The following is a 24,589-nucleotide window of genomic DNA, read 5'->3' on the forward strand; positions in this document are numbered from 1 at the left end:
TGACCTGTTAGAATTATCTAGGTCGAATTGCAGATCTTTCCTGTTGTATTTTGATTAGCATGGTTGCAGCGATATGTAACTACGTTGATTTTCAGTTGGTGTAGCCCATCCAGGAGTTAGGGTTCTCCCAATTTCAGGCCCCCAGGGCACATTCGCCATAAGAGTTCTCTTTGAAAAGCTAGACAGCGTAGCAAATACATCCTGATGAGAAATCGTAGAGTAGAGTCCTACTTGAAGTACAAATGCATACCGTTTGTCGTGGGGTGAGTCTGCAGATAAGCTGGCCTAAATGATCTTAGTTTCTCTGCAGAAAAAGGCAGGCGAGCAACTATCGATGCATGCTGGTAATATATGTGGGAGTTGGAGTGTCCATTGGCTGAATCGCATCAAGCATGCAGCATGCAGGATCTCACCACTTTCACACTATTTCAGTGGGGAGGGGAAACGCTCGGACGCGTCACCGCTAATTTAGTGCATTAAGGCTACCCCCAACTTTCAGGCCATCCGTTCTCAGAATCTGCGACGACCACAGCCACAAATCATCATGTCGGTCCTTAACGATTGTCCCTTCCAACACTCGCGACCCATCGAGGCTAGTGAGCTGCCGGAAGGCTATTTCCATATCATCCCTAGTCGCGTATCGTCAACCCCCGTTGACAGCGGCGTCATCGACCGGATAAAGGATGACTGGAGCCGAGCTTTAGGCAAGGAGTCGACTGTTCCCATTCTGGACAATAAAACCCTCTCTAGTTTCTTACATGTATACCCGGAATGTGCGCCAATCGAACGGGGCCCCGTGTTTGAATTCGCTACCATTGTTGCGTTGTGGAACAGTAAGCACACTTCACGTGGCCTGGCATTTGAGAAGTGAGTGGGATAACGTGATGAGGAGGATACAGATGAAACAGACAGATCTGCCGCTGCAGAGGTGTGTTATGTCTCTAGTCTGCGTCAATCCGGATTTATGCCATTGCGCTTATTGACCTGCGACAGCACCAAGAAATTGTTAATGATCTTGCCAACCGAATTTTGACTAGATCCTACGGACCAAACTTTTTGGAAAGCAGGTATAAAACCAACAATCTGTACTATGATGCATTTACAGAAATACTCTGGCAGCCTGGGCGTCAGAATTATGAGCAAGAGATTGCCCTGAAAAAATTCGCAGCAATGCTGGGAACTCCGACGAAGCCCTCTTTAGACAAAATGACATTTGATGAATACAAAGAGCAGAGAAGCAGAAGTAGTGCCGGAATGTAAGTGCTCGATACTACGTGGGAAAGTAGCATAGCGCTGACATGGTAAAGGTTCGCTAGTTTGGTTATTCCTATGTTTCACCGCTTACATATCAGTGAGGATGAACAGGCCTCAGTGGCGTCACTCATTAAGCTTGGTAGCTTGATTACCGGGCTAGCTAGCGATTATGAAAGTTTTCATGTAGACTTTGACAAGTATGCTACAAGTGACAGCCTTGAGTTTATATCCAATGCCATGGCTGTCCTGATGGCCAACTATGGCTACACAGAAGAAGAAGCGAGCGACATCCTAAAGAGTGTGATACTATTTCTTGAGCGACAGTTTCTTATTGATTACGATGATTGGAAAGCCTCTCCGGGCTCAAAGTCAACTGACCTGCGAGCCTACATGGCCCTCTGGGTCACAAGTGTTGGAGGGGCGTGTTATGCACAGGCCATCTCACCGAGATATCATGGAGTCAAGCTAAAAACAACCGCAGAGGACAGAGCACAGCTTACAGGTCGCAATAATATACGCTACAAACTCCATGGCTATCCTCCACCAGCTTCAAGCCAGAAACCTTCCAATACACCCAGAAAAGATGTTACGATTCTCTCAGCGGGAGATTACCGGGACATTCTAGCACCATTTCAGAAGGCACCAGCAGAGCAGGTAAGAACATTTCCGGGCCTACTTCTGGCACACTACTGACAGCAGTAGCTATGTATGGCTCCGTACGAATACACAAGATCAACGCCCGGAAAGAAGATGATGTCAAAGTTTATCGAATGTCTGCGGACTTGGTTCAATTTGCCAGACACTTCAGCCACTGTCATAGACCACGTCACAGATATGATCTTCCAATCCACTCTCATGTTCGTACCCCCCTCGATAACCGTCCATGGCCTAAGCTCAGACCAAACAGGATCGACGACATCGAGGATGACTCCATGCTCCGTCGCGGAAAACCAGCTGCACATCTCGTATTTGGCAAGTCCCAGACTATCAACAGCGCAACCTACCTATTCGCGAAAGCGAGTCGTGATCTGGACCAGCTGCAACAAGATGCGTGCAAAACAGCCTTTCTCGGTCCGTAACCACCAAGCCCCTCTTCCAACCTGTTCCTAACCTCCACAGACGAACTGGAGAATCTTGCCCTCGGGCAAGCTCTCGATCTTCACTGGAAGCTTCAGAAAAAATGCCCAACAACCAGAGAATACCTTAATATGGTCGATAACAAAACCGGTGGGCTCTTCAGAATGGCATTACGCGTTATGGAGATTGAGTCGAAGACGGAGTCGTGCCCTGAACTCATGCACCTCATAACACTGATGGGGAGATACTACCAAATTCGAGATGACTACATGAATCTGACATCAGATGAGGTATGTACCTAGGAATATATTAGGTTCAAAGAAGGTACTGACATGGCATAGTATACTGAAACCAAAGGTTACTGCGAAGACCTCTCGGAGGGCAAACTCTCCTTCCCGCTGATTCATGCCTTGCAAAATAGCCCTGCGGCGGACATTATACGAGGCTTATTGTTTCATCGGGATAATGGCCAGGAGCTGTCGTCCGAAATAAAGAGCTATATTATTAATGAGATGAGAAAGGCTGGTAGTCTCGCATATGCTCGAAATACTGCAATTCAGCTGTTTGATGCAATGATGGAAACGCTGGAGCGAGTTGAGGCTAAACTCGGTCCGAATGAAAGGCTGAAGGCTTTATTGCGTTTGTTGAAGCTGTGATTGATGGTGGAGATCTTACAGGTGTTGTAGAAGATAATGTAGCTCTAATCCGAGCATTCAATTCTTTTGTCTCCTCATGCATGATATGTAATGTGTTATTGTCTCATAAAGCCAGGATATGCTATGCCAACTTGCTAGTGAATAGATATCTATTTCTTATAGTATTGGCCATCACAAACGCCCACTTAAACCCTCAACCGTTGAAGGCAGCTTCCCAAGACGGAACGACAGGTACGACTGTCCTATAATATACCGGTCCTGATTCCACACCTTATATTCCGACCAATCGCGCCCGACGCCCAGAGTCATATATAACGGTAAAACATGTTCTTCTGTAGGGTGAGCGTCCAACCAATCCTCACGCTTTTGAAATGCTAGAAACTGCGCGTTTCTCTCTCTGGGGTCCGGGGCAGACAAGGCTTTCAAAGCCGCTTGTTCTATTGATCTAGCCACTGTTGTGTCGGTCGTTCCTTCGCGGGTAGCTCGAAGGTTGTGAACGATCATACCTGATCCAATGAGGAGAATGCGACCGGGTCTAGTAAGTGAATTAGCTTTCTGTTCATATACTGGCTTTCCAATAATTGTTGATAACGACCGACTGTGGAAAACATACAATGACGAAAGTGCCTCGCCCAGGCGGACGTGTGCATCCAGATCGTTTCCTGCGTATGTGGAGATCTGCAGGATGGGGATATCCAGTTCGTCCTCTCCTTCAGGGAACATGAGTTTGAAGGGTACCCATCTGGTTATAGTTAGAGTGCTTGTTTAGGTACTAGATCGAGCGAATTTCTTGGCCTCTCAAAAGCGCAGTGAGGGAACTCACATTCCGTGGTCAAGATCGCGTTCCACTCCCGCCGCTTTAATCCCTTGATCGAGGAGATGCTTCAATACTTTCTCTCCTAGGTCTCTAGACGACTTATGCTCGTATTGATACTCGAAGACGTGTGGGAATGTCGTGTGCCAGGAAGGACCCAAGTCATGCCACACCTTGGTGGGTTCTTTGAGGTTCACTGCGCACGATGGATTTTAGATTTCTCCAGTGGATAGAAACTGCTTTCTAACCCATTTACCTTCAATAACATCACTTTCGCCTTGAAAATGACCGCAAGTGACGACAATTGCTTCCGGTTTCAGAGCCTTGATTTCCTTGCCGATCTCGCGGAGATCTTGTTGAACGGGTCCATAGCCGGGTTTGAAGAGGATGCTGACTCCGCCTGGTGGTAGTCAGCAAACTGCTTTTACGCTATAGCAACGAGAGGCTCTCCCACCGTGGCCGATAAAGTATGTGGGGAGTTTCTCATCCGACATGGTGGACATTGCTGTTGCTTTGGCGTCCCCGACGGCGCGCATATCCACCCAGGAAGGTCAAGCAAAATGAGGGGATACAGAACCTACCATAAAAGGCGGGGCTGAGGGTCGATTTTATATGCCGTTGGCCTTATTTGCCAGTATCATGGAAACGCACGTTAGCGTCGAGCAAAGCAACGAGATTGGCTCGACCGGGGCAAGAAGTGGAGAGGTCTTAATGATTTAGCCGCTAGCTGGATGGTGGACGATGGCGATCGATAGGTGAATATTGCATCATCTAAATCATTGTTCGTAGAGAGTATATGCTTGTGTATACTTATATGTAGAGTGTATAGGTTCAATGATAGGTGGTATACAGAGCCAAGGGTGCCTTTCCAAGCCTCGACACGAGGTGGAGAAATCATAAGTACTAGTACGCGCGGTCGCTTCATTGAAGAACCTTGTTGGTATGGATGACAGCTAACGCAGACAATTAAAAGCCCTGCATGATGCAAACGCAATATATATTCGAGTATAACGATAGGCTCATACCCCTGGTAACTGTAGATCATGGAGAATTGTTCATGATGATTTGCACCTATCACATCTGGGCTTCGTGCACGTCGGGGTAAACCTACCCCGGGAACTGAGGGGTTGCATGTCAGGGCCCAGTCCTGCAGACTTGTATATATACCTACTTTTTGTTCCGTTAAATTTGTGTTCATGCGAGGCTTACACTTGAAGGCAGCTTCTACACTGAGCAATCCCGTCATGGCGCTTATAGTATTGAAAGTTCTCTTTCTCGCCTCTCTCATTATTCCATCCATCGCGCTATCGGACCAAGCGAGGAATGGCAACGCAAGAACTAAATGTGAAGTCAAACCAGGTGGTTCCTCAGAAATAGATGATGTGCCTGCTATCCTCGATGCGCTGACAACGTGTGGTTCCGGTGGCCGAGTGACATTCACCAATCACACCTACTATATCAATTCCGTCATGAACACAACATGGCTAGATGATGTTGAGATTGACCTTCAAGGTACACTCTTGGTAAGTAAAGAGCCTATGTAACCCCAATCTCTGCTAGCTTGCTGACACTGGGCAGTGGAGCACTAACATATCCTACTGGCTGAACCACTCCCTTCCTGTCGGTTACCAGAATCAATCCACTGCTTGGATCCTGGGCGGGAAAGACATTGTCTTTGAAGGACATGGATATGGAACCTTCAATGGAAGCGGACCGACCTGGTATAAATATGTTGGATCGAAATCGAATTACCCACGGCGACCCAACCAGTTGACGGTTTCGGGAGCAACGGGAGCAGTGTTCAAGGGGTTGCGATTCGTGCAGAGTCAGATGTGGTACGTACTAATCGATAATATTGTGAGCCCTTATCATATCAGTCTATGAGCTGAGGGAGGAAAATAGGACCATGTCTATCATCTACACCTCGGACTCAGTGTTCGACTCCATCTACGTGAACAATTTGTACGATGACGGTGATTCGGCGCGTTAGTACCATACCGCATATTGATCAAGTCACAATTTACGCCTCTAACCTAACTTCAACAGAAAACACGGATGGCGCAAATACCATCTACAGCAACAACATCACATTCACCAACTGGGAAGTTGTCAACGGTGATGACAGTATCAGCACGAAAGCCAACTCCACCGACATCACGATCGCTAACTCGAAATTCACGAGCGGCCTCGGCATTGCAATCGGGAGCATCGGTCAATACAACGGTGCTTTTGAGACCGTCAAGGGCCTCAAAATCTCAAACATCACATACGACAAGACCACCCATGCCGTGTACTTCAAGACTTGGACGGGAGATCAGGTCGGCTATCCGCCTAATGGAGGGGGCGGCGGTTTGGGATGTACGTTCCACATATTGATATCCAACCCCTGTGATGATCTAAACCCTAACTTGAGAACAGATGCCTCCGACATTGTCGCAACCAACTTGAAAACCAACAACCTGAAAGGCGCTCCGTTTACAATCTCTCAGTGCACAACCTTCTCTGGCGCCTCAGGGAACTGCACCAATTCCAAGTTTCAGATCCGCGACCTTGTCTTCACCGATATTTCGGGTACGGTCGATTCAGCGGAGGTTGCAAGTTTCCAGTGTAGTGCTGTTGCTCCGTGCGAAGATATTACTATCGAGAATGTGAGTTTGCGGATCGCGGGAAATACGACTCTTGCAGATGAGTATCTGTGTGGAAATGTGGAGGGAGCCGTTGGGTGGAATTGCACTGGGGAGGTGTGTGTTGGGTCAAGTGCTACTGGGGGATGTTAGTCCAGTAATTGGCTCCTTTTTGAGACGGTTGATAGTCTTATACTCGTAATGGAAAATGGCAATGGAACTACATGGGATATATCACAGCGTGTAGCTGTAGAAAGATATAACGGAAGGCATGGACGAAGACCTTTTTCCAATCTGAGCTGATATGTTTGACGTAACGAGAACTAAGAGAATAAAAAAGTGTCATTTACCCAATTTTAACACTTGTATGTAGTCATAATAAACAGCATCTCAGTCAATGCACTATAAACGCTCAGCCTCGCCGGTGACAGCCCTTTTAGTCAAGATGGCCGAGTGTTCATTCAGCTGTTCCCAAGCGTGGGCATCATGGCAGGCTTGTCGACTCAGCCGAACGGCGCGTCTCGTGCGCGACCGCATTTCTGCCTCATACTCATCCAACGCATCCTTGGCCCCTTTCTCGCCCGAGTACACTTTCTTCAGCGCCTGAAAGAGATTAAAGGCGTCCAACAGCCCATGATTCGCAGCTTCTCCCCGATCTGCTCACGTCAGAACAACATCACCAGAAGGTCGCAACAGAAACTTACACATTGTCATAGCGTGGGCTGCGTCTCCAGCCAGAGTGATTCGACCATCACAGTTGTCCCAATCCAAACATTCCCAATCCGCCAGTTTAATTTCCACTACCGGGGTTCCTTTCGGGATGCCTTCCACAACCGAACGCAGAAACGGCACGAATCCCACTGAGCGTCGCTTCATATTCTCCAACCGCTCAGCATCGGTGGCAGCCACTTCGTCTACCCCACTTTTCACCGGCCATGACATACATATCTGGGCCCGATAATGCTCATCAGGTGTTCCCCGAGTGCCATTCCTGTCAGGAGTCTCGAGCATGGAGAACCAGAAGAACACGCCCGTGCTGGGATGACAACCTTGGAATAGCAAGGGATCCATTGATCGCAGCGGCTTAATCTCCTGAGGGGACAAATCTACTGCTACCCCGGTAAACCTGATGGGAAGTACAGAGTTGCTGTATGCATCAGGTCGCAGGACTCGTCTCACCAACGATCGACTTCCTTCGACGCCGATAACGAATCTTCCCGACACGCGGGTGCCATCTGCCAGGACCAGACACGGAGCAGCAGTAGAGTCACTTTTCACATCCACATCAACCACCTGCGAATTCCAACTAACATGCTGTTCGATTCCCCGAAGCAGGGCTTGGCGCATCTTCTCCCGATTGACCCGCCAGCGGGTACTTGGGGGGATCTTGAACTTGGGCTCGCCAGTCGCAAGGTCAATGAAAAGAAAATTCCCATTGTCGTTCTTGGCCACTTGAGGGTCCACCTGTACCTCCTGGATAGCTCGTAATGTGTCCTCGGGCAACATCTGTTGAATGTACTCTAGGGCCCAATGCAATGTAATGGCCCAGCCTTGGCCGCGGGCATCCGGTGACGCATCACGCTCGTAAATGCGGAAGGGGATGTTGGCCTAGATGTGTCTATTTAGCATTCATACATTACTGCTGACATTGCGAACAGCTTATACGGAGTATATTCAATACCTTCTGAAGAGCTTGACCGAGAGTCAGTCCGACAATGCCGGCACCTACAATGAGAACGGGTTCCATGGTGATGATTCCGGGATATAGTTGAGGATCTATCTGACCGGCATTTCCTCGCTTGAAAATAAATAATTTCCGCTTCATTTAGACTATCTGGCCTGTAATATATCTTCCTGGTCAAGTGGCTTATCCGTCGGTTGATCGGATAGTACGTACCAGTGGCTGATGCTAGCGTCGTCGGACCGTCGCATAGATAAGCTGCAACTGCGGGGGATGGCTGCAGATGCATATCAATAGCCGAGGAGGCGACATGCGACGGGCGTCGCCTATCTATTAGTATATAAATAAGATAAGCCTCGCGAAAACCAATCCAACCAACTACCGACAAGAGCACACGGACACACCAATTATCATATACCAACCATGTCGCACGAAGCCCTCAACCCTATTCACCCGTCCGTGCTGCCGCATCTCGACCCTACCTTCATCGAACTCTATAATAAGCATGTAGCCAACACCCCCAGCGGGCCAATTGATCTCGCCGTCCTTCGATCCAAATATTCCGTTCTCTACTCCTACGGCACCGGTCCTGCGCCGGAGCCCGCTCGCGTATACGATGCCACTATCCCAGGCCACAATGGGGATTTAATCCCCTGCCGAGTCTACGAGCCCAACAGCCCGGGACCATGGCCCGTCCACATTGACTTTCACGGTGGTGGTCCGTCCCCCCTCCTCCTCCCCGTCCACATCTTTCGTAAACCAAAGCTAATCAAGAATTGATATATAGGCTGGGGCCTCGGCGACTTGGACACCGAATCACACATCTGCAAACACATCGCGGTCAAGGCCAAAGTCGCCGTGGTCGACATCGCCTACCGTCTAGTCCCGGAGCACGCCTTCCCCATCGGCATCCAAGATTCATTCGCAGCGCTCCAACACCTATCCTCACCGGCCGGCCGCACACAATTCCCAAACCTCGACACCACGCGGATTTCCCTCGGTGGCGTCTCCGCAGGAGGCAACATCGCCCTCATCCTCGCACACCTAGCCCGCGACTACCAAATCCCGCTCCGTCTGGTAGCGGTAGGGACACCCGTGATTGACGACATCTCCCGGTATACCACAGCGCACGACTCGCCCTTCCCCTCAATGCAGGAGATGGAGCACGCGCCGACTCTGAACTGGGCGCGGTTGAAATGGTTTGATCAGCTGAAGTGGCGCAGTCTCAGCAGCGAGGACGAAGATATACGTCAGAAGCAATTGGCTGAGGTAAAGTGGTATGCTAATGCGCTGGAGGCGCCGGATTTTACTCGTTTGCCGCGCACGGTTATCTATACGGCTGGGTGTGATCCGCTGCGTGATGAGGGTGAGGCGTATGCAAGGAAGTTGGTCGAGGGTGGGTGTGAGGTTACCGTGAGACGGTTTGAGGGCGTTCCTCATCCGTTTATGCATATGGATAAAGGTGAGTTTAGCCTCCCCCCACCCCCCTCTTTTTCTGTTTAGAGTGTGTGCTGACGAGATGTACTAGATCTATGGCAGGCACGGCAGTTTATAGATTTGATTGCGGGTCATATTAAGGGAGCGTTGCATGATTAGATAAATAGCCTCGCAGTGTGCATAATTCCAGTGTATATCTTTATGGAGTAATCATCCAATCATCTATCAGCTTCCCAAACATTTGCAACCAAACAAAAGCAAGGGGCCGACAGTAGTAGTAATAGTAGTAGTAGTAGAATTGGAAGGCCTTGCAGGCAACTCAGTGACTTGCCGGTTGATCGTCTCTCCTGCCGACGGCGGCTGTTCTCCGACCAATCACTTATAAACACAATTGCGGTGGATAACTGAGATATTAAGGCTGAATATTGACTTCATAACTCCATGATTTGTAAGATATAATTATTTATAACCAGACATGCGATTCAGTTTGGACCCCTGCCTAGACAGCCTTGATACTCCATACTCCACTCTCCACTCCAAACCATGTATGGTGTATGTGGACATCAATCCCATCGATCCATCTCGGCTAATTCTCCCCATTGAGCCTCAAGCTCCTGGATCATCCAGTTCGTTCGCCACCCAACCGCCTTTTCTACCCGGCGGAGGAACTGCAAGGACCCTTGTTTCTCAGAGGGGTGGCGGAGGCAGTATCCATCTAAATCTTATTAGCAACCGTCATGTGGGATGGCATCTGTAGACTCACATCGATGTAACAAGTGGCACGCCATAAAGTATGCATTCTCCACAGTCTCGTTTGACATGGAAAGTCCTATCGTCCGGACCAGATGGGATGCTATGGTCCTCTGTAGCCAGTTAGAATGCGACATACTGTCACCTCTGACTGATCATACCTCTTCTGTTCGTCGCAGCCGCGCCAGCTCGTAATCGCTTGATACATTCCAGTGCCGGTGGGACGAGGTAAGAAGGATACACGCTGCATGGTAGTATTGTAGACCGACGACTATATGGTCAGCGACAGCTACACATCAGGCGCTCATACATACCTGCTGATGGAGACATCATCCATAACTCAGGGAACGGTCGATTTTCCGCTGGATCTGAATCCTTGTATTGCAACGGCTGCCAGCTGATTGGCCGCCCACGATGCCACTGTTCCACGCTTTCAGATAGGTGCTGCCACTCGCCCTCATCGACAAAGCTGCAGTGTGATCCCCAGCAGGACTGGATGATCTTCGCACACAAAAAGATAATAACGTTGGCATATGAAGCGTCATCGCGGCGCTGGAACACAGACGAGAGCTCGTAGTTGGCTAGATCCAGTTGCATCGGTTGATGTTGCACCAGGGAAGCGTAGATTGCCTGGCGAAGGAATTGCCAACTGACCGCCTCGGCGAGACCGCCAGAAGAAGCGGACTTGGACATAGTATTTAGGAGCCTGTTTGACCCAAACAAGTGACACTTTTCATCTGTTGCACGCTCGAGCTCTTCATATATCCGCAGGGTGACCACAGTAATGAGCAGGTTATCATCATATGTCTCTTCTGGCAACGCTAAAGCAGATATGAGAAGCTCTAGACATTGTCCGTGATATTCGGAGGCCTCCCAGTCGCTAGCGTTGGACATGATCGCATCGTGTCGTGCTGCGAGGCACAGCACAGCTTTCAGCACCATCGGGACTTGCAAGGCTCGACGAGGGACTTCGGTACTGAAATGGGAGCGAAGATCGCATATGTCGGCCTGAAAACAGTATTAGACTAATAGATATGTCTTCTTTGAAGAGACTTACCCATGGTGCAATCTTTTGGATGAACAGTCGTAGTAGATGGGCTTCACGGGAGCTCAACGGCGGTGAGCCGCTCGGACGGGGACTCACCGAGCTTAGCGGTGACGCCGAGCTCGTCCATGTACTCGCAGACGCCAAAGGCGAGACAACGTTCAAAAGAGAAGGAGATAAGCCTGCAGAGGATGCAACGATCGGGGGATCGTTGAAGACAGGAGACCCCACAGGGGGACTTGAGTCCACATGTGGATGGCGGATATTCTCATCCTGAGAATAAAGGACTTCAGGAAAGGGCAAATGATTAAAAATAGATATTTGGTCGGATATATCTCTCTGAACCTCATCAGAAGCATCCTGATGACTGCCGTTATCCTGGGCATCAGGTTGAGCATCGGTGGTGTTGCCCTCGTCCGACTCATCGGACGATTCCTGCACAAACTTTACTATACAACCAATCAGCATGCCAAGAGATTCACAAACAAACAACCAACAGGGTTGATTCCAGCATACATGACTGAGGGAGATTAACCCATGTCTGACACGGATCCCAGGCTAACTCAAACTTAGAGGCTATGCCATTACTCTTCTGGTATACATGTCGGACGGCTTTGAAACGAAACGGCGGATCCAAGCGACAGACCCGTCCCAAACGAGTACAGGCATTACAAGCCGAGGCGCCCGCGCGAGTGGTGCATCGAATATGACGAACCCGACAACGTTCACATCCTCGTCCGATTCTCATGGCAGGCTGTGGGGCAAGAGGCCCTTAGCGGTCAGCGCTGCGGGGAAAGGACAACAAACGGACAGGGACATCGGCGGGCTAAGGAGATTCATCCAGCCTACTGGACAGGAGGACGAGATTGACGGCGAGTGTGGCCTGATGGGGGGGAGGGATGGGATGAGAACACAACAGAGGAGAGGAGGACGGGTATGGCTGCGAGGTGAAATGGCAGCTTGTCGGCTATTGATTTGTTGCCAATGCGGAGTCTGTCTCCCCCGCGGGGCCTGGGGCCAGCAATTTCCCGTTTAAGTCTAGTGCGAGTTTCCCCGCATTGTCCCTGTGGCTGATTCAGCATTCAGCCTTTGCGTGCTTGCTGATTGGTGGATATACGCTGATTCCTATGGGTGATGGTTTTATAGGACTCGGGACGGACTGTTAGTGAATAAGTATGGATTGGGTGAAGCAAAATGATGTCATTATTGGGTTCTAGAAAATCGTGGTTCTATATCTAGATCTGCAGGAGGAGACATTCTGCCAAGATGCAGCCATGACCGAAACCCACCTGTTTAATGACAGCCAGTCTGTAATCCGGGTAGTAGGGTCTCAGTCCTCCTTCCGGATAGGTATCTATAGCAGGTGTAGAATTCTGTAAGGTGCAATATCTGGTCTTATAAGCCACAGGGACTACTGCACACATGGAGGTGGAAGGAATGAGGTTGCAGACTCCCAAGGCAAGTGGTGTAGCCGCCACCTCTATCCGGGGCATAGAAAGGAGATGAATAGGACACAGAATACAAGATGGAAGCAAGCGACCTCGGTGTTGTGTTGTAGCAGTTGATTCTATTCGGAGGTTAGATATAAAAATGTAGAATAACAGGAGAAAGGGAAGAGAGTGTAGGACAAGATGGTGTTCTTCCTTAGGGGGAAGCAGCGTGACGATACACGTGGGTAGTATAATAGCATCTTATATAGCGGTTTCGATTATGTATAGGCATCAGAGTTGGATTGCGGGGAACTTCACCGGCAAAACACATCAAGCGGGAAAGCACTTTTCCGGGCCTTAAATACCGCTTACCCGGTACAATATGTAAGGCATATCGCCTTTCAAAGAGTACCTTCATAGCCACAAGCGTATTACTATCTACCGCCATATGCATCTAGATCCACCGTTCCGTTCAGGGACTACATTTACTCCGTTCCTGGTGGGTGATTGTGCGCCGTCGCCGGAAATTCGAGGCCGGACAGGCGAAAATCCGATCCCCAAGGCTGGGGAAGAGATGGGTAGGAGTGGGTTTTCTATAATTTGGCAAGTCGGGATTTGGGGGGGATGAGTGTGCCGGGTTTGAAGAGATGGATCCATGATGAGGCTGCAAGGTGTGGAGTGATAAGTTGAAGGTGGAGTATGATGCCGATGAGGAGGTGCGGCTTTATTTTCCATTGAGGCAATAAATTGGTTTATTAATTGGATGGAGTGAGGCGGTAGTAGAGGTTCGATTGATCCAATGGAATCGGGATACCCTTTCGACTATATGTTGGTGCATGTGAATGAATGCCATTGTTTATCGCGCAATGAGGCTGTAGCGGAGCTAAGTGAGAATGGAATCATGGAATGATATGCGTCGGGTCGGTCCGTCATGTTTGCGCCACTATATGATGATCTCTAAAAAATCCAAAGATTAGCAACCCAAGCCCTAATGGGACATGGATAACCCATCACTGCACCAGCTAGGAAGGAAAACAGGCTGGCGCTAGGCAGAACGGACCAGGGATCTCTGCCTGTCGCCGACCGCTAGTTTCGTCGCGGACCATTGGCCATTCGAGTTACTCCCAGGTTGTTGTCTAGGCTCTGCGCGATCGCATCCAGACCAGTGAATAATGCAGACCCATTAGGCAGACATGCATGTCAACCGCGTCCCACGTTGCTTGCCGCATCCCACAGCCTCCCTGCGTTGAAGATCCATAGAGGCTCTGCTCTACTGTGGTCCACTCGTTCTACATTTTCTTTTTCTTTTTCTTTTACTGCTCCAAAGTGAATCTGTAGAGTTGGTGGTCATGTAGTAGACAAACTGATGTCATCTGTCCTCAGGGGAATCCTCTTGACCTCTCCCCTGGTGCCCGGCTGACTGATTTCTTTGCTTGCCCTGTGACCGACCCGAGCAGCCACACTCCATCGCCACACTGCCTCTGACTCTGCCTCTGCCTCTGCATTCACCACGCACACAACATCCTGGGTTGTTGGTAAGGCTGGAGAAAGCTCCAGCCGTGACACCTTGCTCAAGCAAACCGCAACAACCCCCCCTCCCCCTCGCAGCTGAGCCACACAGTTGGTTCGATGAGAGGAGCGAAAGCAGCTATGCCCCGGCTGATCCTGACGTGCGGTCATTGTTGCTGCGATTTGCAATATCATTTAACTTTATAAGACTTCCACCGAGTCGCAGCTCCCACCCGACCTGAATCTTCATCATCAGGAACGATCATCTTCTTGATGGGATCGTTTGCTATTTTAATTCTGCCCTTCCCTTCCTTTGTTTTGTGATTTCCTCCTTTCCGTCTGCCCTCTTTACCTGTGGACACACGCGCAGTTCACTCGTATTCACCTTCCCCTTCCCCTTCCCATCCTTCCCCCCTCCTTCACTTATCAGGCGCGGTGAACCCATGACTTCACCCACATGTCTTGGATCCATGACATCGTCGCAACGTGCTGTTTACTACAAATCTCTCAAATGAAAACAGTACCTTCGTCTGCTTTTGCGCGCTGCCACAATGTGCCCTGTCCATCTATAGTAGTGAGCTCTACGGACCCTAGCGCGCGAAAGCGGCTGTTGCCATACGTCTACGTCTACGCCTCATACCACCTACTACCGCAGATTTCGTGCCTGATACAGCATCGCAGCGCGAGATAGGGCATGTGTATTGTCGAAGAATATACCGCCTCGTACCCTGACGTCCGACGAAGGCGGGTCCTTCAGCGGTGCCTCCTGGGGAGATCGTTAGGGTACTGTTATCGCACCCAGGTGGTCAGCCCTGGCGAGCGCATCCCTGAGCGCCCGGCCAGCCAGTTTCAGTACGGGAAACCCAGAAGTACAACTTATCGACCGGCCATGCAGTCACTGCGCGATCTGATCGTCGACCCACGGGAGCCGGCACGGCGGAGACAGTCCCCAAACTATCCACGACGGATGCCCGCGCGACGAAGTGACCCTTTTCGAGTTTTCTTTCCGTTCCTTCGACGAGCATCTGACAGCGATGACGGGTGGAAGGACGACGAATATCGGCCGCGAGGTCGGGGACGGTCGCCTCGGCCGGTCGGTATGGCACGGGATGTACCGCCCATCAAACGTGAACCCCGGAGCGTTCCAAGAAGACGGCCTCTAAATTCAAAAGTCAGGGTGGTCACCCCACCACCAGAGCCTCTATATAAGGAGGAACCACTGCGACCACGGCCCGGAAGGTCACCTGCTTCGCCTTCTCTTTCACCCCGGGATCCAGGGATCTTCCGTCGTCCAGTCATTATTCACCAGGAGCAAAAACCACGACCAAGCCCAATGCCTTCTTCAGGCTCATCTGGATATCGATTCAGAAATCCATGGCACAGTAGATCCCCATCTCCAGGCCCCTCCAACTGGCGTCGCAAGGAGCCACGACCAAGTCCATCAGTATCCCCAGGACCAGCAAAACCTCAGGAGCCACAGCCGCAACCATCTCCACCAGGTGCACCAAGTACTAATGCTCCAGCAGCACCTGTCACCCCTCCCAAAAAGAAAGAGCGACGCCCCAGGGAGCGTTCTCCATCTGTCGAGCGTGTCCCAATTCGCAAAACACGTTCCACCCCAACCGTTCCGGTGGAGGTGCACAACCCCCCAGCTCCAGACAGCGGCCCTAAACCAGTTACAACGTCAAACACCACATCCCCAGGGAGTGGACCCCGCCATGTGCAGTTTTCCGACATAGTGGATCATCTCTCTATATCCGGAGAGAGCAATGCTCCCTCGTCTCCTACCGGCCCTCCGCGCTTCTATAGACAATTTGCCAGCGCAAGTCGTCGTAGGTCCCCAACTCCTGGGCCTACTCCCAGAGTAAGAGAAGGACGAGGTGATACAAGCTCCCAAAGAACCCGATATGTGTATGCGTCTCCTGCTGCGAGTCGTTCATATCCCCCGGGCGTTGAGGTGCTGATTGTGACTCCGCGCAGGTATCGACCAGGAGGAATCACCCCACCAGTGAGCCGCGAAGCCGTTGACATTCACGAAGTTGAACCCGGGGGAAGCAGTTCATGGTCTGGACGGGCTGCTAGGGTGGGTTTAGAGGGGAGCGGTTGGCGGGTGGAACGTCGGCCCAGACGTGGGATGGGGAGGGAGGTGCTGGGAACAGGCACGAGGCCGAGGATCGTATCACTTTCACCGCCGAGAGGGCGATGGAGACCCAGAATGCGCCAGACTGAGCGGTATGGGGGGTTCGAGTCGGGCGATGAACGGGTGGTTAGGAATGAGAGTGGTTCGGGGCGTGTTTGGAGGTGGCTGTAAGAATTAGGGTCATGGTGGAAGTTTGTAAGATGTTGTTAGTAGTGGACGTTTCGGGCTATTCCTCATGTTAATCGTTTTTTTTTTTTTTTTTTGTGTCTTGATAAGAAAAGAAGAACATTGTTTATTGTTTGAGAACCGCTATAGGGAAGAGAATGATATAGGTCGTTTAACTGAGAGATGAAGCAAGGAGCAAGTAAGATGTAGGCTGGAGACAGTTCCCCACATGACTATCACCACGTGACTTTAAGGGGACCTCGGCAGCGGTTAGCGGCGGGCCGGCGGGCGGAGAAGAGGAGAAGCAGCAAGCATGCATGTGCATCTCATTCCATCTCTCATCACTCTCCTGTACTACTACAAATCTTCCTGCTTCTTGCTTCTTCCCACTATCTCATCGTCATCGCTATCCTATCCAAGCCTAGTTATTTCTCACTCTATCTCCTAATACTGATACCCACAATGCTTGCCTCCCGTCTAACCCCGCGAACCATCCCCGCACGCCAATGGCGTCGACACTTCAGCGCCGCCCGGCCGGCTTTCAAGGAGATCCAAGATGCCTACATTCTCAGTGCGGCGCGCACTCCAACCGCCAAGGTACAATTCTCTGCACCCAACGTTCACAGCCAGACTAATCGGGATACAGTTCAACGGCTCCTTCGTCTCTGTTCCGGCTCCCCAACTCGGCGCCGTAGCCATCAAATCCGCAGTTAGCAAATCGAACCTCCCTGTCGAGAAGATCACAGACGTGTACATGGGCAATGTTCTTCAAGGCTCCGTGGGCCAAGCACCCGCGCGTCAAGCCTCCATCTTCGCCGGCCTCGCCCCCACCGTTGAAGCCCTGACCGTGAACAAAGTATGCGCGTCAGGCCTGAAGGCCGTCGCTCTAGCGGCCCAGAACATCCAGCTCGGACTAGCCGAGGCACAGGTTGCTGGTGGTATGGAGAACATGTCGCGTGTGCCGTACTACATGGCTCGGTCTAGTCAGCTGCCTCCTTTCGGGGAGATTAAGCTTGAAGATGGCCTAATCAAGGACGGGCTGTGGGATGTGTACAACCAAATTCATATGGGAATCTGCGCGGAGCAGACGGCAAAGAAGTATGAGGTGTCACGGGAAGAGCAGGACGATTATGCCATTCAGTCGTACGAGCGGGCACAGAAGGCGTGGGCGGAGGGATTGTTTAGCGAGGAGATTGCTCCAGTGACGGTGAAGGGCAAGAAGGGGGATACGGTAGTGGAGAGGGACGAGGGCTTTGAGAACCTCAAGGCAGATAAGCTGCGCGGATTGAAGCCTGCGTTCTTGCGTGACGGCACTGGCACCGTCACGGCGGGTAACGCGTCCACGATGAATGATGGCGCATCCGCCGTGGTGGTGGCTAGCCGTGAGTTGGCGAGGGAGTTTGGCACGGGCAATCGTGCTCTGGCAAGGATTGTTTCTACTTCTGATGCCGCTATTGACCCTGTCGATTTCCCTGTGGCCCCGGCCAAGGCGGTGCCTATTGCGCTGGAGCGCGCGGGCATCAGCAAGGACCAGGTGGCGGTTTGGGAGTTCAACGAGGCATTTGCGGCGGTGATCAAGGCCAACGAGAAGGTGAGTCCTACGCCTTTGACATTCATTGAATATGGCTAACCAGACAGATTCTGGGACTGCAAAACGCGCGAGTCAACCCGCTGGGTGGAGCCATCTCGCTGGGTCATGCGCTGGGCAGCTCGGGCTCGCGCATCCTGGTGACGCTGCTGCACCAGCTACAGCCAGGCGAGTACGGCGTGGCAGCCATCTGCAATGGCGGCGGAGCAGCTAGCGCGATGGTCGTGCAGAAGCTGGACCGGGTGGATTAAACATCCATGTACATATGAAGAATTTGATGCCAACATGTTCATACTAGCTAGCGGTCAATTTAGCCTCAGCCTCCCAAAAAACAAGCCAAGCCAAAGGCCAACCCTAATAATGCCCCTGCACTGTCAACGTCCCCGTCTTGGTCACCAAATACTCATCCACAGCCACATCCTTCCCACTCTCCTTGCCATACCCACTCTCCTTCATGCCCCCAAACGGCGCCTCCGCAGCCGACATACTCCCCGTATTCAAGCCCACCATACCGGCCTCCAGCTTTTCAAACAACCTCCACAAGCGATCCGCATCTTTCGTAAACGCATAACTCGCCAGCCCCATACTAGTATCATTTGCCCACTGCACGGCCTCGTCCTCCGTATCAAACGCATACAATGCCGCCACCGGCGCAAACGTCTCTTCCCGACTAACCAACATCTCCTTCGTCATCCCCGTCAGAATCGTCGGCTGGAAGAAATACCCCTTCTTCCCCTCGACCCTCCCACCACCCAAAATAACCTCAGCGCCCAACCTCCTCGCATCCTCAATCTGCATCTCCGCCTTCCCCACCCCCCTCTCCGTCGTCAACGGCCCCATGCCCACCCCGTCCTCCATCCCATGCCCGACAACCAACTTCTCCGTCCTCTCCCTCAACAACCCGGCAAACCTCTCATAGACCCCCCGTTGCACATACACCCGATTCGCCGTAATACACGCCTGACCGGCATGCCTCCACTTCAGATTCATCAACGCCGCGACAGCGGCCTCCAAATCCGCATCCTCAAACACAATAAACGGACAATTCCCTCCCAACTCCAACGTCACCTTCTTCAACCCATCCGCACAAATCCCCGCAATCAACTTCCCCACCCTCGTCGACCCCGTAAACGTCACCTTCTTCACCAACTCATGTCGACACAACGCCTCACTTAACGAAGGCGTATTCTCCATATCCGTCGTCAACACATTCACCACCCCGGCCGGGAACCCCGCCTGCATAGCTAACCCCGCAATAGCCAACGCAGACACAGGACTCTCCGGAGACGGCTTCACTATCATCGTACACCCCGCCGCTATCGCCGCCGCGACTTTCCTCAGCACCATCGCCACCGGGAAGTTCCACGGTACTAGCGCGGCCGCGACGCCGATGGGCTGCTTGATCGTCATGATGCGACGGCCCGGAACGGCGGAGGAGCTGATCGTGCCGGAGACTCGCTCGGCTTCGCCGGAGAACCATCGTGTGAAGGAGGTTGCGTAGTCGATCTCACCGAGCGCTTCGGCGAGCGGTTTGCCTGTCTCGTAGGTGATGATTTTGGCTAGGTCGGTTTTGTGCGCCCGGATGAGGGTGTCCCAGGCTGTGAGGAGCTCGGAGCGATAGCGCGCGGTGGTGTGGCGGAAGGTGAGGAATGCTGTGTGCGCGGAGGTTACGGCGTCGGGGACGTCGAGGGTTGTGCAGGTGGGGATTTGGGCCCAGGGGTGGGAGGTGCCGGGGTCTGTTGTTGGAGATTTGGTTAAAATGGGGGTTTGGGGAGATGAAGGTATAAGGGTGGGAGGGGGATGGCATACCGATGACTTCAAAGTGCTGGTTGCTTTGGGATTTGATCCAGGTGTTGTTGACGAAGGCATCGAAGTGGAGGATGGAGGGGTCGGAGAGCTAGATGCGTGAGTTTGAGGGATGGGAGATTAGGGTTGGAATGAGACATACTTGGAATGGAAGTTCGTATGGGGCCATTGTAGCTGGTTCGTTTACTATCTGATGGATAATGTAGAGAGTAGAGGTTGAGGGATGAGATACCAGGAAAGTATCACAATATAAGGGATATGGATGAGAAGAGGGGAAGATAAGCTGACCCCGCACCTCGGATATCGGCAAGTTTCCTACAAACTACTGTTAGAATACGATTGACCCAAATACCATGTATCAACTTTGTCATTCGCTGATCATCTATATACATAACAGCTCTGTACATCAGCTGCTTCTAGTGCAGGTACTCATTCACCACTTGCGTAAATGCCGTCGCATTCTCCAACATCGGCAGATGACCCGCCTTCGGCACCAACTTCAACTCGGACTTGCTCTTCAGGTCTGCCACCATCTGCTGCATCGTCTTGGGCAGCACACCGTCACTCTCGCCGGCCACAAACAGGCCTGGTACCTGTGCCTGTGCCATCCGGTCCCGCACATCATACGCACACAGGGCCTGCACGCTCTGTCTGAAGCCGGGCAGACTGTTCGTCCGCACCAATTCCTTCGCCTTAGCGGGGAGATGGGGCTGTGTCTCGTACGACTCAGCTGTAAACCAGCGCCGCACGGTAATTTCGGCCAGCTTCTCGCCGACAATCGCCTGTTGCGTGGTAGACGACACGGCGCCCTCGCTGGCTGCCAGCTCGACACGCTCGTTCCAGGCCTTACGGTTCGTCTCGGGGCTGGAGCTGTTGGTGTCGCAGGAGATGAAGCGCTCCACGCGCTCCGGGTACAGCAGGGAGGTGTTCAACACGGTCACACCACCCAGACTGACACCGATAAGGGTGGCCTTGGGAACGCGCAGAGCATCCAGCAGCGCGATGATATCCGAGGCCAGTAGATCGATGTTGACGGGCTTCTCGCCGCATTCTTGCTGCCGGCCACGGGTGCAGTACCGGACAATGCGGAAGTTTTGGTTGCGAGGGTCGGAGAGGAACTGGTCGACAAAGTCGTCCCAGATGGTGTAGTCCACCAGGATGGAGTTGCTGAGCACGATGACCGGGCTGTGGGGATCGGTGCTACCCTCCAGGCGGTAAGGGAGCTCGACGCCGTCGGGGGTGGTGACGAAGGACTCGACGGCCGGGCGGGTGGGAGAGGGCAAGGTGCGGGTTTTGCCGTCAATGGACGACCAGGGACCGATGACATCCGGGGAGGTTAGGGAGGACAGCTCGCGGGGAGCGGGTCCGAAGGTGTAGGCCCACTGGTAGGTGCGACGGCGGGCTTTAGCCACGACGTCGGTCATGATGCGGGTGCGCCAGGGAGTGTCGGTGGCGGCCTTGTATTCGGGACCGCCCAGACCATTCTGGGCAGCGTACTCGTGCACGGCGAGGTATTCGCGCGGGGCTTTGGGGTCGATGGTGGAGGTGACGAAGAGGCGGGAGGAGCGCCAGCCGGGCACGCGGGACAGCATGGGGATGTGCTCTTCGCGGTACCAGCGGGTGAACTCGTCCTCCTTAGCGGCGTCGGCGGAGGAGAGGGAGATAGAGACGGCGACGAGGGCAGAGCCGGCAGCCTCGGTGTCGGGGGTGAGTTCGAGGGGTTTGTAATCAGCCGCCTTTTGCTCGACAACGGTATCGTAGAGCCGGCGATCGACGTCAATCTGGGCCATGGTCGCCTTTTCCCGGGGGGTCTTAATGGTGTCGCCGCGGAGGGCGAGGTAGGTCTCGCGCGTCAACTCAACCATATCAGTAATGTCGTAGAGTGCCACCCACTCGGGCTCCTCGCCGTCGGTTGCGCGATAGCGGAAGCCATTGGTGCAGAAGGGCAGACGCAGGCGCAGAGGACCGTGTTCGGTATTATACCAGTCGTGGAATTGGGCCGCAGGGAGGGAGGGACGAGGGTTCATCGTCACCCAGAGAAGGCCGGGGGTCGTCATTTTGAATATGATGTTAAGCAGGGACAGCTGACACCAAGAGAAGTAGAGAGAGTAACTGCAACGAAATCGATGATGAGGGGCAGATGGCGGGGTGACCGGCGATAATAATCATTATAATGAGATTCCGACTGACTGCCGACCACACAGCCGATGGCGGCCGATGGTTGAAGTCATCGGCTATATCTTTAAGTTCCAGTCTTCATCTCCCAGGCACTGGTAGCGGGGAGCCCACCGGGGAAGCCACTGGGGTTTACGGGGTAGTTTGAATCCCAAGATGTCATGGTAGATAAACAGATGGGAGACCCTCCAAACACACTTGACTGGCGAGAGGAAGTTGTATAGAAGGAAGAAGGGCTCTTTGTATGAAATGCCTGGGAAATGTAATAATTCTGCAGCCTGGGAATTCAGGCATGCATTTCGGCAGCCACAAACTGCCGAGTCACCTGATGCTCTACTCCGATAATGAGTCACGTGTGGCCCTCCAGATTCTGACCTGGGCGGTGAGATGACTGGCAGAATGGCAGACCGGGCGGAGTTAGTCACTTTCACGCCGAGATGCAACCCGACGGTTAGATCATCTAAGAACATCCAACTCCACTACAACTACTCGATCAGCTTGCCTGTTCTCACGGCTTCAGGCTAGATCTCTTCTCCTACCCTATTCCCCACTGTCCGGCTCACGTTTCTCGTAGCTGAGAATCATGGCGCCTCAGAAATCGGTGGCGGAGGTGCCCCGTTCCCTGATTCCCCGTCTGACTTGGAACGGCTCCTCGACTCGCACTACTTTTACCTCCCCCCAGACTACCGCCCTACCGGCGAAGCGCCAACAAAAGCAGTATATCGTACGGAGCTGGATTTCTGCTGGACGACAAGTGCATACCTCGACTTCCCCGTCCACTGCCTCTTCAACATTCCCCGCAACAGCCCGAGATCTAGGCACATCGATCGCAAGACGCTTCCCTTCCACAACCAAGCCGGCCGGCCAACCAGCAGCACCCCTGGGGAACCCCATCCGGCATAATGGTGTCTATGTCGCTGCATTCAACCCGGCTCGGAGAGCTTTTCATGCGTCCGCTCCGCGCCAGCGCGACCATCACTTTGATACATTGAAATTCGTCCAACGATTGAAAGATGAGGGGTTTAGCGAAGAGCAGGCTGTTGCTATGATGCGGGTCCTGAACGACGTCATTCAGGAGTCCATCCAGAACTTGACTCGGACAATGGTGCTTCGGGAAGGTTAGTCACTCCTGTGGTTTATGCGTGCTATACCCAAGAGCATTTCCATTCTAAGTCCATTTCTACAGACACGGAACGATCGGCCTACACACAAAAAGTCGACTTTGCCAAACTCCGCTCCGAGCTCCTCAACGCAGATTCTACCGAAGCGCAATTGACTCGCTCGTCGCACGAAAAGATCGCCGCAGACCTCGCCAAACTCAACTCTCGTCTACGCGACGAGATCGGTCGCACGCAGGCATCAGTGCGACTGGATCTAAATCTGGAGAAGGGTCGTATCCGGGAAGAAGCCAATGGCCAAGAAATGCGTATAAAGGAGACGGAAACGAGGATTGAGCAGGAGGTGGCTGGGTTGAGAGAGCGTGTAGAGGCTGTCAAGTTCTCCACGCTACAATGGCTCATGTAAGTGGTATCCGACATTCCACACAATACAATGCTGACAGATCTTCTCCAGGGGTGTATGCACTGGTACCGCTGCTCTGATTCTTGGTGCCTGGCGTCTCTTCATGTGAACCTATCATTCTGTGGGCTTTCGGTCCTGTCGGCCGGATTAAGATGCCCTCTCTGTTGCCTTCATATCAACTCCCCACTATTACTCCTTACCGCCGAAGAATGTGGCGGGATTAGGAACTGGTGGCTAGTTTTCTCTTCTCTTTTGTTTAATTAGCGATATGGTGGCTTCCGTAATCATTCTATATATATACTATTGCTTTATTTGTTATCTTCAGAGGTGTAGTACATATATTGTGGGATGGGACTCCTATCCTGCCTGTGGCCGGCGGCCGTGATGCCGACATGGAACGAGGCGAGCTGTGAAGTGATATGATGCAATTCCGTGACATGTATTATGTTACCACCACTATTTGGCTCATTCTGCATTAGATCGGCTGCTCGCCTAAAGACTGTTGCAGAAGAAAGGTGGGGGTATTATGAACCATGCGATTTCAGTGATAAGGGAAATGAAGGGGGCGGAGAATAGAGCGATGCAGTGTCATACAAGCCATGTAAAACTCAGAGGACCGACGGGGACCGCCGGCGTCAAAAAGAGGGGGAAAACACCCTCATTTACAATCCGGCAATGATTGGCCCGGCATGCTCTTCGTTCCTGTCATTGCCAGGTTCTTTTCGCTCCACTCTTCGGTAGTACTACTAGTTAACTCCTCGCGTCTGCGCCGCTCCAATGGCATCCATATCTTTCTGCAGCTTATCATCGGCTCACAACAAGAACAAGGGGTAATTGCGTCCTAGCTCCTCTGCCAGATAGCCAACGATCATGCTTTATTCAAACTAGCACGTCTTCTTCAAGTGTGACTGACGATA

At 52.2% G+C, this 24,589-nt stretch overlaps 11 protein-coding genes across 11 annotated transcripts; 5 read left to right on the top strand and 6 right to left on the bottom strand.

Annotated features, from left to right (window-relative positions):
- Positions 1-544: 544 nt before the first annotated feature.
- On the top strand, positions 545-2,987 carry AKAW2_50728S (bifunctional terpene synthase/polyprenyl synthetase family protein; the record flags this gene model as incomplete). The annotated part of the gene is made up of 8 exons (XM_041690578.1): positions 545-833; positions 900-928; positions 994-1,256; positions 1,308-1,908; positions 1,957-2,111; positions 2,162-2,325; positions 2,374-2,621; positions 2,673-2,987. 8 exons carry the CDS (start codon positions 545-547, stop codon positions 2,985-2,987), a joined length of 2,064 nt encoding a protein of 687 aa, XP_041544149.1.
- Positions 2,988-3,158: 171 nt separating this feature from the next.
- On the bottom strand, positions 3,159-4,337 carry AKAW2_50729A (DODA-type extradiol aromatic ring-opening family dioxygenase; the record flags this gene model as incomplete). The annotated part of the gene is made up of 5 exons (XM_041690580.1): positions 3,159-3,522; positions 3,601-3,729; positions 3,811-3,997; positions 4,058-4,201; positions 4,256-4,337. 5 exons carry the CDS (start codon positions 4,335-4,337, stop codon positions 3,159-3,161), a joined length of 906 nt encoding a protein of 301 aa, XP_041544150.1.
- Positions 4,338-5,270: 933 nt separating this feature from the next.
- AKAW2_50730S (putative exo-polygalacturonase) lies at positions 5,271-6,578 on the top strand (the record flags this gene model as incomplete). The annotated part of the gene is made up of 5 exons (XM_041690581.1): positions 5,271-5,324; positions 5,380-5,636; positions 5,704-5,786; positions 5,848-6,159; positions 6,220-6,578. The coding sequence occupies 5 exons, from the start codon at positions 5,271-5,273 to the stop codon at positions 6,576-6,578; spliced, it is 1,065 nt and encodes a 354-aa protein (XP_041544151.1).
- Positions 6,579-6,827: 249 nt separating this feature from the next.
- Positions 6,828-8,250, bottom strand: AKAW2_50731A (FAD-dependent oxidoreductase; the record flags this gene model as incomplete). The annotated part of the gene is made up of 3 exons (XM_041690582.1): positions 6,828-7,081; positions 7,130-8,033; positions 8,107-8,250. The coding sequence occupies 3 exons, from the start codon at positions 8,248-8,250 to the stop codon at positions 6,828-6,830; spliced, it is 1,302 nt and encodes a 433-aa protein (XP_041544152.1).
- Positions 8,251-8,529: 279 nt separating this feature from the next.
- Positions 8,530-9,609, top strand: AKAW2_50732S (alpha/beta hydrolase; the record flags this gene model as incomplete). Its single annotated transcript, XM_041690583.1, has 2 exons — positions 8,530-8,824; positions 8,894-9,609. 2 exons carry the CDS (start codon positions 8,530-8,532, stop codon positions 9,607-9,609), a joined length of 1,011 nt encoding a protein of 336 aa, XP_041544153.1.
- A 497-nt stretch (positions 9,610-10,106) lies between these two features.
- On the bottom strand, positions 10,107-12,086 carry AKAW2_50733A (Zn(II)2Cys6 transcription factor; the record flags this gene model as incomplete). Its single annotated transcript, XM_041690584.1, has 6 exons — positions 10,107-10,258; positions 10,307-10,406; positions 10,455-10,564; positions 10,608-11,301; positions 11,351-11,787; positions 11,855-12,086. The coding sequence occupies 6 exons, from the start codon at positions 12,084-12,086 to the stop codon at positions 10,107-10,109; spliced, it is 1,725 nt and encodes a 574-aa protein (XP_041544154.1).
- Positions 12,087-14,115: 2,029 nt separating this feature from the next.
- Positions 14,116-14,472, bottom strand: AKAW2_50734A (uncharacterized protein; the record flags this gene model as incomplete). Its single annotated transcript, XM_041690585.1, has 1 exon — positions 14,116-14,472. One exon carries the CDS (start codon positions 14,470-14,472, stop codon positions 14,116-14,118), a length of 357 nt encoding a protein of 118 aa, XP_041544155.1.
- A 2,572-nt stretch (positions 14,473-17,044) lies between these two features.
- On the top strand, positions 17,045-18,421 carry AKAW2_50735S (thiolase family protein; the record flags this gene model as incomplete). The annotated part of the gene is made up of 3 exons (XM_041690586.1): positions 17,045-17,179; positions 17,229-18,173; positions 18,221-18,421. 3 exons carry the CDS (start codon positions 17,045-17,047, stop codon positions 18,419-18,421), a joined length of 1,281 nt encoding a protein of 426 aa, XP_041544156.1.
- Positions 18,422-18,524: 103 nt separating this feature from the next.
- On the bottom strand, positions 18,525-20,145 carry AKAW2_50736A (NAD-dependent succinate-semialdehyde dehydrogenase; the record flags this gene model as incomplete). The annotated part of the gene is made up of 3 exons (XM_041690587.1): positions 18,525-19,906; positions 19,980-20,067; positions 20,119-20,145. The coding sequence occupies 3 exons, from the start codon at positions 20,143-20,145 to the stop codon at positions 18,525-18,527; spliced, it is 1,497 nt and encodes a 498-aa protein (XP_041544157.1).
- A 247-nt stretch (positions 20,146-20,392) lies between these two features.
- Positions 20,393-22,033, bottom strand: AKAW2_50737A (putative alpha/beta hydrolase; the record flags this gene model as incomplete). Its single annotated transcript, XM_041690588.1, has 1 exon — positions 20,393-22,033. One exon carries the CDS (start codon positions 22,031-22,033, stop codon positions 20,393-20,395), a length of 1,641 nt encoding a protein of 546 aa, XP_041544158.1.
- Positions 22,034-22,734: 701 nt separating this feature from the next.
- AKAW2_50738S (CCDC90 family protein) lies at positions 22,735-23,781 on the top strand (the record flags this gene model as incomplete). Its single annotated transcript, XM_041690589.1, has 3 exons — positions 22,735-23,269; positions 23,338-23,671; positions 23,724-23,781. The coding sequence occupies 3 exons, from the start codon at positions 22,735-22,737 to the stop codon at positions 23,779-23,781; spliced, it is 927 nt and encodes a 308-aa protein (XP_041544159.1).
- Between the last annotated feature and the right edge of the window lie 808 nt (positions 23,782-24,589).

The sequence above is a fragment of the Aspergillus luchuensis genome, chromosome 5, assembly GCF_016861625.1.
Source record: "Aspergillus luchuensis IFO 4308 DNA, chromosome 5, nearly complete sequence".
In the NCBI taxonomy this organism is placed as follows: domain Eukaryota; kingdom Fungi; phylum Ascomycota; class Eurotiomycetes; order Eurotiales; family Aspergillaceae; genus Aspergillus; species Aspergillus luchuensis.